Genomic DNA, 20,018 nt, shown 5'->3' with positions numbered 1-20,018 from the left:
ATTTGTATCTAAGTAATTAAACTAATTGAATGTTCTTTCTAAATTCATGTTCAATTCCGTGTGTCATTTTCTTCGATGCCGCTTCTGATATTCTTCCGAGGACGGTACCTGTACAAGGTATAAATTTTGCCCACGATTTTGTACAGAGAAACTGGCTGAAAGGCGAAAATGAATAGATGGAAGAAATGTTCGATTAAAAATTACCTCGACAAATGCTAGAAAAAGTACTTTGCAACATCTGTGAGGATCAAAACTTTAGACGAATTCGCGCAATAGTACGAACAAGTACTGGTTCGCTACATCGCTAGTACTCGCGTCTACTGGCTCGCTCTTTCACGAGTGCACGTGCACACACGTGCCTATCCACATCCACGAACCGCCTGCTGAATGTAGCGCGATCGAAGTATATCGGGCCTTGAATGAAAGAAGGATTCGAACGACTGAATGAACCGAGGCATACAGCCGAGTGTGTCGGACCAGCGTGCGTGGAAAGAGCGACGTTGCGGCGTGTAGGAGCTGGCGTGGGCGAACGCACGCGTATCTGCGAGCGGTTTTTGCGTACGTTGCACGAATACACCGCAAGTGTTCGAGTATCCGCACGCCACACTGCCACGTCCTCCGGTTTTTCGTTTCTCCGAGCAATAAACTTGTCGCATAATTTACGCTTTTGGTGGTCTGCGGATACATTTTTTTAAGATCTCCCAACGCTGTAATTAATTCGAAATCGAGGCTGTTAAGTCGATATCTAATGGGAGATACAAAAGGTATACTGGAGTCGATCTGTCTCCGATCCGGAAGACAATAGGCGTATATCTGTGTTTTGAAACTGTATCGCCCGATTAAAATTCGTTTGGTCATTGGAATTTGGTAACGTTTGGTGTATGAAGACAATATCGAGATCTTGGAAGTGACACGGATTTCTATGCAGGAAGTTTACAGTTTATATATATACATATATCAGTTGTTTGTATATGACGTACGATATAAAAATATACATCAATTTCATTTTCCAAGTAGATAAGAGTAGATCCTTATCATCTTGGACGATTCATCTTATCGCTATAAAACAAATACTCGACAGTCCCGTAAACATCCAGCTTCCACTCGATTTAAGACATCGTGTGCTGTCTCTTATAACCAAACACTGTTCTCTGAAATCGCCAAAGTCAAACAGGGATCCGATGTCGATTGTAGATGGTTGACGCGCGTATCGCAGTCAGGGCCATTGAAAAGCGGGCGCGGACTTCCTCGTGTATTGTGTTTCGGATGAGACTTGTCGGTAGAGCAGCCGTGAAAGTCTCGTTCTCAAGGACCGATCAACGAACAAGTTTTCACGAGCTCGTGCACGAGGAACCAAAGCAAACTCGAAGAAACAAAGCCCAATTATTCTCCTGCTTACATCGTTTCGGTGCGTGCAAAATATTTTTGCAAATTGATATTTATCGCGTACCATCTTCAACATACAGCAACAACATGCAACAAAATGTCGCTCGTTGTTGCTTCGGTGAGGATCTTACGAGCAGTTTATGAGCGTTGTCGCGTGAAACTGGATCCGAGCGAGGGCATCTTCCACGAGTCTCTTCTCCTTAATTCGTTGCGACCGACGTGTATCGACGTTTACGCGATTGCACCCACGTGAAAGGTGCCATTCAGTGTAAATCGCGAGCGGACATGTTGGTCCCGTGTAGCCGTAGCAGCATGCTTACGCTCGGGGACAAGCTTAATTCGTGTTCGCGTGTGCACGGCCGTTCGTTCATTCGACTTCATGAATGCAGCCCGCTGGAAAACCGGTGTCTCGTTTCCTTCTTCGTTCCTGCCCCTCCTCGCCGCTTTCTTGATTTCAACCGTGGACCACGATTACACGGACGCGCGAAATTACGCTCATACTCGTTCCATCGAATTCTATGTGTTCGAGTACGTCTGCGTTTGCGTTTGGCCTGTAGAAGTGGACACGTGGGCGGACTAGGTATCCGCGATATTGGTCTGCCGATTCGACGGTATGTATTTCACGAGGTCCTCGCGATAAGCGACCGTGTTCGATGCTGGTAGCCGCATTCGACGAGGCTTTTTGATCTACGAATGTAGGAAAACTATAGAAAGCTACGGAAGAACATACAAGATATGTCAGGCATAACGCGATCAACTGACGATAAAGTTATTGCTTCTTTCGCGATCGTAAAGAAACAGGGCTTCCCGACGTGATACGAGGATACTTTTATCGATCGTAACCTCGTATCGGAGGAGAGTTTAACGATCGTAGCCCGCGAGGGCCTAAATAAATTTGGCGCGTCGTGTCACGTCGGTCGGACATGTTTTCTTCTCTCTTTGAAACAAGTCTTTCTTAGGACTTCTTCTGGTTCAATCGGTTCCAACCAACCATCCTCCTGGCACGCACAGCTCCAGAGGTATAATTCAAGCCGCGCGAGCAGAGCGTATCCGTTGGCGCGGCTGACGTTAAGAACGATGAGGTGTTATTTCTTAGCGAAACACGCGCGCACGAGCGTATAACGATCGAGTCGAACTCGCGTTTAGTCTCGTGCCTTAGGCCTCGCGTTTGGCAATCGTAATTAGTATCTTAACAGCCGAAGGGATATATTTTAATGCGACACACGTAGAAACGATACGTTCCGCCGGAGGTTACCGCTGCCAGTTGCCTCGTATTTTCGACTGGCTTTTCACGCCTTTTACGCTTATCTATACACAGCGCTTCAATGATCGTAGCACGATCGGCAACGAAGCGATTCCACGTGAAAATAAATTGAAAATCGTAGAATAAATCTTTTTCACGCGGCGCTTCGTTTCCTTTGCGTTAAAACTTTTTCTTCTTTATTTTCTTTCTATTTTTGCTTCGACCGTTCGTCGTGGTTCCTTAAGTGGTTCCTTGTTAAGAAAGACCGTTGTGTGTATCTTTTGATCTCACATCCTGGGACGGTTTCGTAATTTCGTATTTAGAGAAGAATTGCGAAAACTTGCCAGTACGTTTGGCAGGTCAGAAAAGAGTCAGATCGATGCGAAATTTACGTAGGCTGTCTCCAGGCTCGATTGTCTTTTCTATTAGCGCGTTAATTTCTTAGCCCGACAGGCTGGAAATTTGATTTATTCGAAGCATTCTTCAGAGTATTAAATCTGGATTTCGACAGTATTCGTAGATATCTATATATTCAAACAAACAGGTCGAAATTAAATAACGCGAATCGATTAAAAAGAAAGTCCAAGCGTAACGTTGCGTTAACGGAACGTTGGTGCTTAACGGGTTAAACGAAAAGTCGCGTGAACGTGGCACGACACGTGAATACATATGTTGAACGAACACGGTACGAAGCCGAGCGTGTTTCCTCGGTGGTGTTACAGTACCGAGAACGGAGATAATATTTCGGGCACGAAATTTACAGAAATTTACGACCGGTTCTTTTCTCTCTCCCGACCTCGGCTCTATCTTCCGAAATGAATCTTCGCGGCGTGGCGGGTTGCAACGGTCCGCTGACCTTAAGCTCTCTCATGAAACCGATTCGATGAATTCTGGTGGGGAGAAAACGCCAGAGTAAAGGAGTCTCTATGCTCCTACAGAAAAGATTCCTCGGCGTCTACGATCTTCCCAGGGCAACTACCTGTCGAATGACGTGGCTGAGCCGCATTTTTTCGCTCCCCTTTTCTCGTCATTAACCCCCTCGCACGACGGAATCGACCCCTCCGTCGAGCGAATTCCTTCGAGGAATCCGCACCATTCTACGCAGCCACTGAAATTCCACGACCAGTGGAATCTTTGTCTTTCTTGTTCGCGAGACTTCGCAGCTCGAAAATGGTCCACTGGTTCTCGAGCCGCAGCGTTCGACTTTCACGTATATTAACAGCTTCAAGACGATAAAAAGAAAAAAATAAGGTAGGTAAGTACCTACTCAAGGAGAAATCTTTGGACTGGAGATTCTCTAACACGTTTATTAGTAGACGACGGATTGTTTTTTTTTATATATATATATTGCGTTTTTATTAGCGATCAGCTCATAAAATCAGATTTTAAAGAACTGCTATTCCTAAATCTCATAACGAAGACTCCTCCGATAACAAGACCCCCTTGTCTTGACTTCGAGTCTGCTGGCAAATTTCTTTCGAGTCTTTTATCGTTTTGTAATATTTTGCGTAATATATTTCATGGATACAAGCAACAAAACTTAAGTAGAGGCACGCTTTATCCGTTAGAAATTCTGACGAACCGTCTACTTTCACATTCTACATTCTGTGCGTTACTGCATCTTCAAATTTTCCATAAATTCGTAAAAATCCGCGTTGTAATGATCGGCGATAAAGATGCACGAAGAGTAGTTTGAGTCGAAACGAGGCACACTTTCCACTACCATTTAATCGCGGCCATTGAGAGATTCTGGTACCTAGACCCGAATAAAGTACACCGCAACGGTGCCGCAGGAAATTCGTACGTGGGCGAGCAATCTCGTCGCATCGTCTCCTATCGTAACGAACGATTTAACGTTTAACATTGCCCACGCACCCAATTGTACCTAATGCGTCGGTAGAGCTTGAAGTAACGCGAATAATTTCCTCTCATCGGCCCTTCGGCATGCCGTTCGACATCGTGCCAACCGTGCTATAAATAGTTTTGACACTTTTGCGTTCGATGTGTAATTACACCTTGTCTTCGCTCGAACCTCTTGCTACCGTTACTTTGACTACAATTGACAATTAAACACTTTAATTATTTTAAGTATTAAATAAACTGTATCGTATTATATTCCCAAATGACTATATCGCTAAATATGTGATCCATTTCTAATTACGTACATCAAACGTCAGGAAACAATATCGTATTTTTAATTAATCAATTGTAGAGCTCTAAGACTTTTGCCTGTACGTGTACAACTTCATAAACTTATTTGGTTGCATTTTGTACGAGCGACGAATAGAGGAGGTCCCTACAAAAGCAATAGCGTTCTTCGAGAAGATCGATGGTTCTCGAATATTCTTTATAAAACTCTGTACATCCGTGCAATTTTCGTATTTTTCCAAAAAAAGATTTACATACGAGTGGTTGACGAAAAAACGCGAAACTAAAGAGCGAATCGGTGGACGACGGCTCGGTTATGTACTACGTACGAGCATAAAGGTGTGTATATCGCACCTTTCCACGTAGGCCAGTGTGGCGGATGCGGGTGGGCGGACCGGGATCTGACTTGTGGCGGTGCAACGAAGCCGGAGAGCCCACGCTGAAACGAGCATCGGTAATTAAACGAGCACTTCGCCACGAACCCGTCGTTTTTAACGGAGATTCGGTCTGGTCGACGCGACGCGCGACGATTTGTTCCCTGGCGGCAGAAGTTGCGCCATTTTTGCGCGGATGGTGCATTCGGAATCGACATCCTCGATACTTTATCGCGTCCCATCGAACGCACGACTATAATTAACCGGCTGCAACCACTTACCGTTGCTTTCCTCTCTCTCTCTCTCCTTCGTTCTATTTACCTGTTATTATTAAGAAGTTACTTTAACCAATTTAAAATTACCTACATTCTCAGTTGTATCCTCATACATATATAGGATCTTTAGCTAATTCTTTTATTAATTCGAGATTCTTAGATTTGCTGGAACGCATGGAGATTTCAAACTTTTCAATTACGAACACGTTTCGTGAAAATTACCTGTTACATTTTTCCTAAAACTCCGTAACTCGAGATTTAGTTTAGAAGTTTTATTATACATCTGCGAGACGATGAGAATATTCAATCGCCCATGGATTTTCGATGAAAACGCACGATGTACGGTATCATGCGTATTCGACGGGCCACCGAAACCATGCTACAGAGTGTGCCACGTCGCGGAGGGTTCTTTTTGCTCGAGGGAGAGCGTACCTCGTGTCGAGACCCGTATAAGGACCGACTTGCACGGTACAACACACCGGGTTCTCGGCCTCCTGCCTTCCAGTACACAGGATCCGCTATACTCCGGTATCGATACCAGCTATCTCATCGCAGGATCATGCGTAGTTAATTTGTCGTAGCTCCCTCTTCGACTACCGGCCTTTTTTCCTTCGATAATGCCTGCTAAGAAGTACCTAAATCAGAGGTAGTTCAATAATGGTCAATTATATATGCCTCACCCTTTTTAAACCTTGGTCTTTTATCGACTTGGCTTCGTCAACGTCAGTTATGCGCGTAGCATTGCCCTTACATTACGGTAAGAGTATATACGGTATAGTAATAAGTTATGGTAACGAGAGGAAGTAAGTCTCAAGTTAAGTGGGTTTTTATTCGTTAAGGGCAGTTTCACGAATACCCTCGGTAAAGTATCGAAAGAGCGTAGAAATATTTTCGCACGTGGATCGTGGAATTGGTATATACACGGTGCTTAACCTGAAATATCTAAAATATACAACGTACTTTCACAAATTCACGCGATTCACAACAAAAGGGTGGCTCGCGTAATCAGCGTATGTATGTCCTAATCCTCTCCCTATATTTTTCCTACAAAATCCAACCTCTTTTCCCCTTATATGTCATTTGGGTTTAAAGTTTGATCGTGTATACAAGTGGCTTCTCTCCCATTTTTCCCCGGGAGGGATCGACCATTGCGTGCGACTGGAACCTGTTACATGCGCGCACACGGGAGTCGTAAGACCCGCAAAGCGACACGTAATAATACGGCTGGTAGGCTGAGTGGTGGGCTGCTCGTACTTATGTACGCAATATACGACACATGCACGCTCCACGTACGTGGAGGAGCTACTTTAACCTGTTCGTCGTGGCGCGCGAGAGATCGGGTCACCCTGGGAGAGGGGCATCGCTCGAAGGAACGAACGCGGCGCGGCGGCGTCGAGAAAGGATCGACGAAGGCTCCTCTCTCGTGATCGCCGACTAGAGCAAGGATAGAGAAGAATTCTGAATGCAACCAACACGACGATTCGTTTCCTGGAACACCTTCTTTTTATCCTCTTCTCCGCGACGTCGGCAGGATCACTCCTCGAAACCTCCTCGATTCGACATCAAACGTGTACTATGCAGATATTGTGCATATCGAACAGACGAGAAAGTAGAAAGTGGCGTGGTAGAGGGAGGACGATGTAAGATCGAATCCTAGACCAGCTTCACCTGTTTCGTGAATCGAGCTGCGCCGTGCCTGCTTTAAGATTCGTTCTGATTAATCAACTCGTTTGAATTCAAGCTTCGGTTCGTACAAGATACTCGAATCGAGCAACTTGCATTTAAATGAACGGACGTCGTGAAATGGATAAGTACTTAAAATGATGTCAAAGGAGATTGTACGTATTTACTCGATCGTATATAAGTATAAAATTCGGCCTAACAGAAATTCACGCTTAAAACCGAGTGATTTGAGTTCAAACTGCTTGGTTAAGGTTTCAGGAAATAACTGAAAGAACTTTGAAATTAATACGCTCGCGATCGGATCCTTGATTTTATTTCAGTTGCAGATTTGTTTGAATATCTGATCCTCGAGTGGTTTTGAATTTTGACCAGGTTCTTACATGACGTGATGGTGGGCGTACGAGCATTGAACGCGTGGAGAACGCGAGTACGCGTCCTTTCAACGCTACTTCCGTTAAAAGTCGCGCAGTTAGCACCTTCTAGTGGGCGAACGAGAGTATCCGCGGTTGCGTGATCGCGTATCATCCTTCTCCTTGGACTAGAGTTTCTACTGCTACTACAACCTTTTGCTCTTAGATTTTTTAATAACCGTAGCATTTATGTATATCCCTGTTTATAAGTCATTGGGTAGTTGCCGATAGTAGTTTTGTACGTAATATTTTGCGTTATATTTTAGCGTTTTGTTATTTATTTCCATTCGTGCGTGTGTCTGGCTCGTATTATTCCTTCGTGTTTTGCATCTAGTAAACTAACATAGAAACGGCGCTAATATTGTAGTAATATATTTCTTAAAACAGTTAGAGGATTGCTTTTCGCACTACACAGATTTTTCTGTTTCTTTTTCTTTTTTTTTTTTGATTTTCTTAAAGACTATCTACGAAATGTAAGAAAATTAATATTCCACCAGTTTGTATGTTCGTTCGGGAACAAGTTATATAAGATTCGTTTAGAATCCATCAGCCCAAAGTAAATCTCCTTTGGCTGAGGGATAGTTGGTCCAAAAGAGTGAATTAACGTGGGTTAAACTGAGACGTGGATCAAATAATACCAACTGTCTCGTAACTGTCCGATGTGCGTAGATTACTGATCTTTAAGTGTCCTGGTTTTCGATGCGTACCGTGCAAGGACTTCGAGGAACTTTGCAATCTTTGCATACACGTGCTAGATCTGAATGCGTTCACGCCTGCTGGATAAACGAGCGGCCGCGGCCGTGTCAACTTCTCGGCATTGGACGGTTGAACAACAGTAGCATTCCCTGCAGCGTGCTATTACCACTCGATACTAGTCGTAACTTTGTTTTATTAAATAAACCAGTGGTTGCGCAATCGTCTTGCGTGCGCGCTTTCTGCGCCGTGAATTCGAGCCGAGTGATCGAGCTTCGGGAAAAGAACGGCAGCAACGCAATTTTCTTGCCGTGTTAGATGTTTAACGATACGAAGTGTAAAGTATTAACTCGTTTTGAATCAGTTCGTAGAGTTGCACCATCGAATTTTAAGAAAGGAAACGCACAAACACAACTTTCTTCTCGTTCAACAAGAAACAACGCAAAGAACGAAGTACATCCTCTTTCTTTTAAGAAAATACTTTTGATCGATCTTCCGAGAACTGAATTTGCTTTGAGTCAATTCGCATTGCATAATTAACACTTTCTATATTCGATGGCTATGTTACTTCGGTCGGATGATTCAGCTTCGGCAAAATAACTGCTGAAACATAGTTTGTCTGCCGTGTTCGATGTTTGATGATATAAAGTATGAAACAGCTCTGTTAAATCTCCGGGATTCAATCTCTGTATGTACAATTAATATTCGCTCGACTGGTTATAATATAATATTTAAATTACGTGAGCAAGTTTCACGAATACGACGGTACAAAGAATTGGAGTGTCTTTGTTGAACTTTTAGAGATAAAATTTACTTTGCGTTAATTCGTGTTGTATCGCGCGATTAAGTATCTAGCTATTTTAAAGAAGATATTAAGAAGCGTGTATACTTGGATATGGAAATTTCTCTTACAACGAAGAGACTTCGAAAGACAGGGAAAAAAGATATAAACAGCAAAATTCTGAACGGTCCTAAAGAAACATCGTCTTATGCAACGACAGGAAGAGGCACGATCTTGTCCTTGACCAGGCCGAGCCTCGAAACCATTCTCATCTCCCGCAGACTCCCGATAGCCCTATTTGAATCGACCTATATGTTCAGTGGCACAATTAAAATTCCCTGCAAAGTAAAAAAGGAGCAGACCCAAAAGAAAAACGTAGACCAAGAAGAAAAAGATGGTGTGGAGGTACGGGAGCGCAGGCTGGCCTGCTTGAACAAGCAGAAGACTCCGATAGAATTGAAGGAAACGCGCATGCGCGCACGCTAAGACCAGACATCGGAGCAGCTCGATGGAAGAACGACCGTGAGGATCGGGACAAGTCGTCGGGTATAACCAGCGTCTATCCAGTCAAGCCAGTCGACCGGTCGGCCAATCAGCCAATCAGGCGTCACGCGAGTCGACCGGCGCTCGAGGTGGAGTGCTCGTGTCTATACCAGTCGGTGCTCGACCAGCGTTCTCGGAGCATGTACTCGCGTTAATAACGTTTGTCCTCGAACGTTTTCCAATACGTTTGTTGCTTTGGCGTGGTCGCGCGGGAACTGTTTCGGTTGATCGATCGTATTAAATAAAAAATAAAATGAGAAATTCGTGTCAAGAAAAAGAACATCCTTGTGATCCGTCGTTTCTCTCGATCGAGGAATCTTCGAAGAATTGCTGAAGGAATAGCCAGTCGTGTATAATTGTTTGCATTAGTATTTCGAGAATTCTCGTTCTAGTGTCGAGGAACGAATCGAGTGACTGTGTTTGTGACTTTACGATGAAAGAAACGAGTCTATCAGTGGATTAAGGCGCCCCATAAACCCGCTCGAAGCAACGCCATGGCGCCCCCAGACAGGCACAGATCACCGAGACCAGGCTCGGGACTCAGCCTCTCCGTGCTCGGTGAGTTTACACCCGAGATTCTTCGGTTTCTCTGTTCCTCGTTGATTCGCTCCGTGGTTCTTTGGAAGCTATTGGTAGCAACCTTTCACAAAGGCGTCGGCCCTGGTTCCCAGGACTTTTCAAGCGAGACCTGAAATCGATGGGAGAAACGATTCGTCCGTGGAATAGGTATCTAAAGACGTTTCACGAGAGATCGGCCGTAGATGAAGCTGTGTTCAACAAAGTGTCGCTGATTTGATCTACAAACGGTCTCCGGTTTACCGCTAACTGCAAACAAGGGATTACAGTTTCCCGAAGTTAACGGGAAACAGGATAAACTTCTTACGCTCCATTTGGGATGATTTTGTAACCCTTGACCAGTAAAATCCAATAAGTTTTTAAGTAAGCTTTACACTTTGAAGCTTTCGTATATAAAATTGTTTCATTAACGATTTTTCTAGTAAAATGCTGTGATAGTTCGATAAGTATACAAATAGGTTTCTTTTGTTTTCTTATAAATTTCGATGTAAAAATATCAATACTCAACGCGATTTTATATCTTCTTTGGAAAAGGTTCGTCGTTCGGAAAAAGTTACGTACAAATATGTACAAATAAAAGGAAGAATAATCATGTATAATTAAAGGAAATATAAAAATAGAGTTGCACATACTTAAGTTAAGAAACGTACATTATACATACATACATAGATGCATCTTCTTCGCTTAAATTTCTATATTCAGGCTAAAAATGAGGGTTTGCAAAGCAACGGCGGACCCGTATAAGGAATTAACGTGCGATTACAAGGCAAGAAGCCGACTTGGCGTTAACGATTAGAGCAGGTGTAGGACTTTTTATTTTACCAACGTACACGCACCCTTATCTTCGATACGATCGTCTGCGGACGACGCGAAATTAACCATCGAGCGTAGTGGCGACGCCAAGAAGCGAGCTTTACGCGCGTCCTTGATTTCTCGATGTTAGACTAAGTGCTTCGCGACACGAAAACTTCGTTAACGCGAGGAATGGTTTTAATTAGAGTGGAATGCAACCAGATTCGTGGGATTCGCGAAGAATGCCGACACCGACGAGCTCGAATGGCGCTTAGATTGCGCGCCGTCTCTTATCATCGAGGACATGATCGCGGTCTCCGTGAGTTTCTTTAAATCACCCGTTACAAGGTCGCCATTAGCGTGTCTCGCGTTCCTGATAATCCTCCTTGGAGTGTTTTCAGCTAATCTCACGACTCTTTTATGTTCTTTCTTCGATTCGTGCCTTTTCTCCTTTTGTTTCTCTCTCGAGCGAGTTTAGAACGGACGAAGATTCTGAATTTGCGAGCGTATAACACGAAATGAAGGAGAGTCTACGTCGCTCGTAATGAAGGGTTGCCAGGAACAGCTCGACTTCCAGCGAGATCACTGTAATTTTTTCGTCCGAAGGCTCGAAACCGACGCGATACGATTTTTTTCTCAGACGCCTTGATGTTTTTGAATTCGTTGAATCTTTCGTATAACCAAAGGGGAAACAACGTATCTACAGAATCAAAGACATACAGATTTATTTTTTCCAATGACTAAAGTTTCGCTTAAAAGATTTTTCCTTGCAATTCCTCTTGGAAAACCTTGGCGATTTTCGCTATTTTTTGCATCAATAATAGAGCCTTTTCTTTTCTCTAAATCGATGATTGCTATTCATCGATCACGGTGCATCCTCGTTACGTCATAATGTACACCGCCTCAGGGACGTTATCGTTGGTGCATCGCGATAAATGACTCATTGGTCGCATCAGTCGCCGAGAAGATGTTAACATTGCCCCTGGACGGTCACCGTCTTCTGCGAACGGAAAACTGGTCGCGTAGACGAACGATGGAGTAGTCGCGCTTCTGCAACGGAGTGGAACCGGCCACTTCCGTTTTCGGTACACGCGTCCGACTGGTTCCCAGGAAACTTATTATTTCGAAAAAGGGGCAACCGACCGACGTTGCTTGCCATCAGCTCGGTCAACAGCCACCTGTTGCACCCAATTAAATGGCGTAATTGACGCTTGCTTTTTGGAGCGTGACAGAACGCTCACGTTTCTACGGACAGTCTGTTATTATTTTCATTTACCGATCGACTTTTCGCTTTTCTTTCTTTATTCCTCGCGCCTCCGTTTTGATTTTTCCACATTTCCTTTTCACTTTTATTCTTGATTCTTCGTACTTGGCTCATTCTACCTCTAAATTTATATCAAAGTAAAACAGTTGAATTTCGATATTTGAAAAAGAACGTCTAAGATATGCCTATTATTTTCCTGCAAAAACAATTGGAAGACGATTTCTCTGACTGTTCTGACATTTTTAACGACATCGTTCATGTCTCACTTTATTCTTATATTTACACAGGTGGAATAATATAGATGCATGATCAACAGTAGAACTTAATTAACGTGTTCAACTATTGAAACTTTACATATGAATGACACCATTTTGAAAAGCATAAAAGAAAATTCTAGGTTGATTTAAGTTGATTGAAAATTCTGTGTTAATCCTACGACGATAAGCTATCTACACCTCGAAGATTTACTTTCTTCCTAACATATTTGTACAGTGTATTTTGTTACTTTCGAATTTCTAAGATTCAATTTCGTTCGCTTTTATTTATCTTATACTTTCTCGTCGCACAAAAAGCAAACACACACTATCGTCAATTTTCTGCTAAGCGAAACAATTTTCCAGCCCTTGCTGTTTCGTACTTTCTCGTTACTCGATTGGACTGAAAATCGTAATGGTGTGAGCGAACATTTTAAGAATTTCAAATCATTTATTTCCCGAATCATCGTTCCTTTAGTTTCATAATTAAGCTGTAACTTTATTCCCTGCCACGATACATTTTCACCCGGCTTCTAGAAATATAATCAACTTCTTCTAACGATAAACGGTAAATAGTATGTTATGAAAATTGTCAGTGGACTGACCTAGATCGCTATGATTTTCAACCTTTTAATTCTCTTTAATTCTATGTTGTTTCGCGTGGTAATTAACAATGTAGTTTGTCTATGTAGACAAGAACGTGAAGAAAATTGCAAAGAGAGAAAGAATTACGTCTTCGATATCGATCCCTTGGACAGGCGTTGAGTCGTCGACTGACAATTGACCTCATACGGCGTTGCATTTGCAATGGACGCGTTCGTGGTTGCACGTCATCGACAGGAACTACCAGCTTCATTGAAAATACACACCGTACGGTACTGGTCGGTCCGGTGCCAGTCGATGAATCAGACTTCACGCGACACTGATCGTCACGCGTCTCTTTCGATCGAAAAAGAATTCCATCGCGTGTGTGAAATTCACGCGCGCCGTCTTGTGTAACAATAAATTTTGAACGAGACGCGACGAACCTCCTCCATCTTTATTTCAAACGTCTTTACGCTATTCCACCTCATTTGCATAACCAAGATCCATTTCGTCGAGTCAAAATTTTCTATTCTTTTTTTACGTTGGGTATTTACCTTTTTCTGGAAATGAATCGTTATAAATTGATATTTTAACGAACACAAGAATAGAAGTCGAACCAAGGCTCGTCTAAGAGCGTCTTAATGTGTATGAAGTACCTTAGTTTGGATAATTTGGATGTTTCCCATTAATTGAATATCGTATTCTTATATCGAATACCTGATTCCAGATATGTCGTATATTTCTGTATCGTTAAATTTCTCATAAAGGAACAAACATAGATAGTCTAAGGATAATTATAGTTGACACGAAACATTACTAATCGACGTGAATAAGCAGACAAATGTCAAAAGCCTTAGGATTCATTCGGATAAATCGTTGTCCAAGATAGAAAACCTGTCGTTTCAGCTAAAACGCTTTTCGCCCCGAGATTTATGTTGCAATCGATGAAACGAGACAGCGTGCGACAGATCGCAAACCGAGTAAAGCCGGCATGCACAAATTAAATCATTCGCTTGATTCTTTCTCCAGTCCAGTCAGCTTGCCCTGTCCTTTACCCCTCGCCATTTGTAGCGGCCATTCTTTCGCTCGAGGCTGCTTAACCGCGAACAAGATCCAGTTTCCGCGACTTCCTGTTTCACGTATTCGTATATTCTCTTCCCTCTATCGTTTCTCCAACGACCACGACCGTCGTCGTTTAATTGGCCGCGTAGATTATGAATGAATCCTACTATACGGAAACGTTGATCGTATTTCGTAAGGTGTTCTCTTTTTTCTGTTTCTACGTTTCTCTTTCTAAAGTTTCATCGATGGACGAGTCGAAACACGTTCGACGTGTTTCACGAAAATTACGCAACCGTCACGGGCATTTGGAAGTTCGATTCCGGCCAATGATCACAGGTCCCACGCGATTTCAACCGCGATACCGACACTTCGCGCCCGTTATTATAGGTCACCGTTATCTTTCTATGAATCTCGATAAGTTACGACCGATAAACCCAGCCGGTTACAGAGAACGAGTCGCGCGAATCGCCTTCAAACGATAATTGCACCCCCGCTTTCCTCTCCTTCGACGAAAATCTACTCTACTCGACGTTATCCAACTCTTTCCTGGAATTTGTGGGAAAATTTCGACGTCTGATAAAGATTTAAAGATTCTCGGAGAATTTAGAAATTTGCAAAACTCGACGAAGATCTAGAGATTCTTAGAGAATCGTAGAAGGCTTTAGAATCCTAGATCTTTCGTAGCAAGACCGTAAGTTACAAGTTTCTGCCTTTTTTCTCGCTACAAGTTTAAAACACGAGAAATGAGGCCCATGGGAAAAAGATGAATTCGGAAGATAAACAAGTAAAAATTGTCTTCCTTCCATTGAAATCTCGAAAGATAAAAATAGGACACTTTCGAAGTGATATAAAAACTTTAAATGTCCATGCCGACGAAACTGGTTTAATTTTAAACCTGTGGCTCGGACGAGGATCCAATGATCGCGGATTAGTGAGGTCGCGGCGATTCATCGCGTTGCCAGACGCCGAGAGGCCAACGGACTTCCTACTCGGCTACATCGGCTATTAACTTGGCAGGTTTCTGAGAATGGACGTCCCAGACGCGACTGGTAGGACTGGTGTGTCCGCTCTCGACCCTTCGCCTCTATTCTTGCCCCATCACCAGCCAGACGGAGACCCATGAGCTCGCATATACACACGTTTGGTATCCTATGCCTCCTAACAGGTCAGGGAAAGGCTGTAAAGCACGGCAGAGTATGACACTTTCCAGCAGCGGCTGCTATTGTTAGTAGATATATTTTCTGGACGACGCGACGGGGAATGCACCGACTGCTCGGACAACGGGTCTCGAAGGACGTGTTCGTTCGCCTGAATCGACCAAAGACAAATAAAGTCGTAGTCGGAGGGAAAGAAGATTTCTGCGACGCAGATGGTGGAAGATCTTTGGAACATTAAGGTCTGCCGGGGAAACAACTGAATGTGGAGGAAATTGGGGAAGTGAAAAGTTCAGTGAAGAAAAGAATCAAATAAAGGGAGAAACGAAGGAAGAGATAGAAACGTATTATAAAGATTAGGGTGGAGGAGAGGAATTTATGACACGGGGGATGGAAATCGATTGGGGATAGAATTTAGTGGAAGAAGAGAAATTAAATATTTGAAAAGTGTTATCGGGTTTTAATTATCGGAATTTTTCTAGTTATTGCTGTGTATTAATTTAGGGACAGGTGTTTAGATCGGGATAATTAACCTAATCCAAATATCTAGCTGAACATTGTCCTAAATATTAAACTGCGAATTTAATGCGCAAACTGATACTTCTTTTAACTCAGTTTGAGTCATATTTTTCTGTGGTTAACAAATTTCTTAAGCTCGAACAATGACTATGAAATCCTGAACAAAAGACCATAAGACATGATAATTAAAAGACGCAAGAAGCGATTCAAGAATAATCGTTCTTATCTTCGGGATCGTTAAATTTTCCAAATTTATTTGACTAAGATTCCTCAAATTCCCTCACTGAAACGAAGCATTAAAAGTTTCATTCTCAAGTAATTTTCATATTCAGAAATCGTTCCCAGACGGCATACGACCAAGATCCCGAGCCAGTCAATATATTCGAAATCGGTAACAACCGAACGACAGGGACTAACAATCACGCAGAAAGATCGTGAAAGGAAAAAACCAATTTCCCGTACGCTACTACCGCCGTACCTCTTTTCTTTTCTGGTTCACGAAACACGCGTGGGATTGCGATGGAATAAAATTCTCATTAACTCGGAGCGAGAACGAACAGGAGTTTTCGGATGCACGAGAAAGTGAGTCACAGCTGACGGTTCTGAGATCAGCGCTGTTTCGAGGTCAGGATACGCGTGTTTAAAATGCATCGTACGCCTTACTCCATCCTTTCTTCCCGCAATCGTTTCTTTCTGCTTTCGTTCGTACGTAAGAAGGAGAGGAAGAAAAAAAAAGGATTTGACGAGTCCTCTCGCGTGTCCGTTCTTCTTTGATCGTGTTGCTTCGAAGAAGACGGGTTCACGGCGCTACCCTCGACGCTTTTGTGCGATGCGAGCCTCCTCCTCGAAGTGCAGGATACGAACGCTTACGGTCACGCAGCGGGATACACACAGGTGCGTGTGTTTCGCAAGCATCCGTTCGTAAAGCCCAAGATCTATCGGCAAACTAAACTAAGTTACGATAAGCAAAGCCAAGTTTGAAAACATTTGCTTCGATGTATCTATACCGAAACGTTCCCATCGCTCCTGATTAAAAATACGCGATCCTTTTCTTAGTATAGCTTAATTTGACTTGCTGATGGATCTCCGGCTTAATCCACCCAAAATTCAAGCTTTTACGATTCCATCGAGACGAGTAGATTTTCGAAACGTGGAGTCAGCCATGAATACAAAAGATAGGTAGCTCGAACGAGTAAATCGTTTTGAGATTTTTCGGTAGAGTTAAGGTGAAAGGTTATAAGATATCTTCGATTATCGATAGATTATTTCAATAAAAATGCAAATTCAAGAATGAAATTTCGTTTGCAATCTACCTAAGGATTAATTGATATTTCTCTTTGCCAAACATCGACGTTCAACGTTACGTAATTTTGGTATCATTCTATGTACCTGATATAACTGTACAATTAATTTACTATACAGTTACCTGCAGCGAAGTAAAAATAGATCATTTCGGAGCGAACAGATAAAACGTGACTAGTAAACGAGGGAGATTGAATAATCTAACAAGTTCAATGCGAGTCGATACCCTCGTCTGCAAAGATCGAACGGTGAAACAGGGTGCTCTAACGAGCGATTGCTTCTTTGTTACTTCTTTTCTGAAAGATAGATGGGTTAATTCCAAAGGGGACAAGCGGTGTCCAGACGAAATCGAAAGAAGTTCCGTGGGCGAAGAGTCTTTTCTTAGCTCGTCTCCATAGTTAATTCCGTCCGCTGATAGACGTACGTTCTTATCACTATCTTTGACCGACGACTGACTGGTCTGTGCGGTCCAGCTAATCAACTAAATACCACAAACAGGCTACATCAGGGAAATTGGAACCTCTCATTCGTATACCGTATGGGAACTTAAATTTAACACTTCCGGAGTTGCTGATGTAATATTTTCTTTTTCAGATACGATTAGTTATGGTTGCGTTGTTCGTGTTCGTAAAAATGCGTCATAGAGACCGTAAAAAAAGTCATAAAAGTCTTTGCGTCTATTCGGTATCGTAGTTTTCAATTGAGATAATATACATTAGGCTAGGTTGGTACGTGTCGATAAATGTACGTGCCGTTTTCAGTTTCGGCAGCAACAATTTTTTTTAAATTCTGCCGAATAATTTTTTGATAAACTCGCTTCACGTCTTCCGCGGTTCTTTCTTCGATTCGTGCTTCAATGTGTTTCGTACGTGTTGCGCGAGATTTAGGCCAGGACTCCATCTATCGCAGTACTATTCAGCGAATTAACGTCCGAAGAATTAGATTCCATCCTACGTAACAACATCTAGAGGCAGTCTGCACGTTCATATCGAATTGACGTTACAAGATCAATAACGTACTTGATCTAACGCTTTTGCCCAACGAATATATTCAATCTTGCTCGATTTTATCTCGCAACTAGCTCTAAATTATCGAAAAGAAAGAAAAAGAAATTCGAGCAATGAAACTATTAGAAGAATTAAACGATAGGTCGAAGTGTGCCGAGAACAATGAATCCCATAGCGTTCCATCACTGTCATCCTGCTCGTGTCCGGGAATGAAATTACGATGATCGTCGATGAATAGTCGCGAGCAACAAAACCAACGAAACGTTCGGTTACGCGCGATTGAATCGAGAGCTCTCTCTCTTGCGGCTTCCACGCATCGAACCTCTTTAACCGTAGAATGTACATATGTATAAACACAAGCGGTTTCCATGTACGCGACCGACTAAAAAGAAATCGACGTCCAAGTAGACTTTTAATCGCGATCGCGATTAAACTCTGAACAATCTCTTGCAACGGTTCTGTTACGCGCTAGTTTAATTAGACGCGCGCTATTTCTGTAGCATAATCGACGCTATGAATTCCAAAACTGCGCAAGTTCGCTAGTCGATATTTCGCGAAAATCAGCTCTTATTTATCTTCTTTAATTCGTTGTTATACTGCCGACATTTATGGAAATTCATATTTTTACGAATTTCGTTGGAAACATGGAATCTCTTTTATCTAGTAAATATTATGATACATGCTATACTTTATATACGTTCTATTACGTGTTTTTGTACTTGGAAATTTCCCATAAATGCGTCGAAATCTGCAGCTTATTCGTTATTGATCTTGTTCGTTTTTTCTTATGACGAAATTTCAATTCCTTCTCGTAAATAATTTTTATGACACTCTTCGAAACGCGTATATCAATGAGAGAGAAACGATCGAACTTTATTACTCGACCAAATGGATTATTTAAAAATACAAAGGCGAAAAAGCGAGGAGAAGAGACGAGATTTCTGTATTATTTTAGACGTTATTGGATAGCTAGATAGCCTAAGCAAGCTGAAAACAATTATATCGGTGGTGATCCAGCGTCAAAAATGGAATCGTGCTGTTTTGGAATTCGTGGCTTTAATTTTCTGTACGAGTCCGGGTTGGAGAAGCGTATCTCGAAGCGGACACGAACTCGGCCGGTTTTTAGATTTTAATCCGGGAAACGGTCCACCACGATAAACGACAGATAACCCATGGCGGTAGAGAAGTTTTCCCCGCTCGTCTACGATTTAATCTGTCGAGGTAGAGCAGCGCTTATCTATCAGCCGTTATCGCGCGGCCCAGAGCCTGAACCTTATCTCGTGGAAACGGACAGGTAAACCCGTGCTCCACACAGCGTTGCCCGTGAGAGAGCGACGATTAGAAACCGGAGTCAGGAAACTTGGCTGAGAGGCACGAGAATTGTCTGACTTGATTTTGAGTACGGTATTAGGTTATGACTAGATTAGATATTTATGCGTTTAGATATGCAACATGAAAGTGTGCGAATGGCCAGAATGCATACGCGATAATATACGTAGTATTTGAAGCAAAGGCCTTGCCTTGCTATAACATTTGGCGAATAAAATAAATTTCTATTTAGGTTCGACTTTTTTACAAACTTGTAGAGTTTCCATTAAAAATGTATAAATTGCTCGGTTTGATTACTCTGGTAGTTGTTACGGTGTTGAAATGGATATTACATGTATATAAGCTTGAACTCTCATCGAGCAATGCGGTGTATGAAATATTACATGTAAATATTCAATAGTGCTTGTCACGCGAACGTAAGATAAATTTATCATGGTGTTATAGACGTCAAAACAAGGCTCGATCGTTTGCTTACAAACAAATTGTCCGTGCAATTAAAAGATGATCGAGCGATTAAAGTTAGAGAAGAACTGGTCGTAACTGCACGCTTTCCGCACAATGCAAACCGCGATTAACATATCTAATAGAGTCGCGGTTTCGACACTCATCGGCCGCGGAGCAACGACACTTTGGATTAT

General features: G+C 42.6%; 1 protein-coding gene across 3 annotated transcripts in view; it reads left to right on the top strand.

Annotated features, from left to right (window-relative positions):
* Positions 1-20,018, top strand: part of LOC132911926 (protein TANC2) — a 50,616-nt gene that overhangs the window by 16,585 nt on the left and 14,013 nt on the right. The window contains exon 1 of one of the 3 annotated variants that reach the window (XM_060968971.1): positions 9,518-10,094. The exons of the other annotated variants lie outside the window; for them this stretch is intronic. Coding sequence (XP_060824954.1) covers positions 10,031-10,094 — 64 coding nt within the window. The 5' untranslated portion in view covers positions 9,518-10,030. Of the gene's footprint in view, positions 1-9,517; positions 10,095-20,018 lie in introns of those variants that run through there. 3 annotated transcript variants of the gene reach the window in all.

This window comes from Bombus pascuorum, chromosome 11, assembly GCF_905332965.1.
Source record: "Bombus pascuorum chromosome 11, iyBomPasc1.1, whole genome shotgun sequence".
In the NCBI taxonomy this organism is placed as follows: Eukaryota; Metazoa; Arthropoda; class Insecta; order Hymenoptera; family Apidae; genus Bombus; species Bombus pascuorum.
Note: the sequence above shows the minus strand (reverse complement) of the source record. Positions and strands in the feature narration are given on the sequence as shown.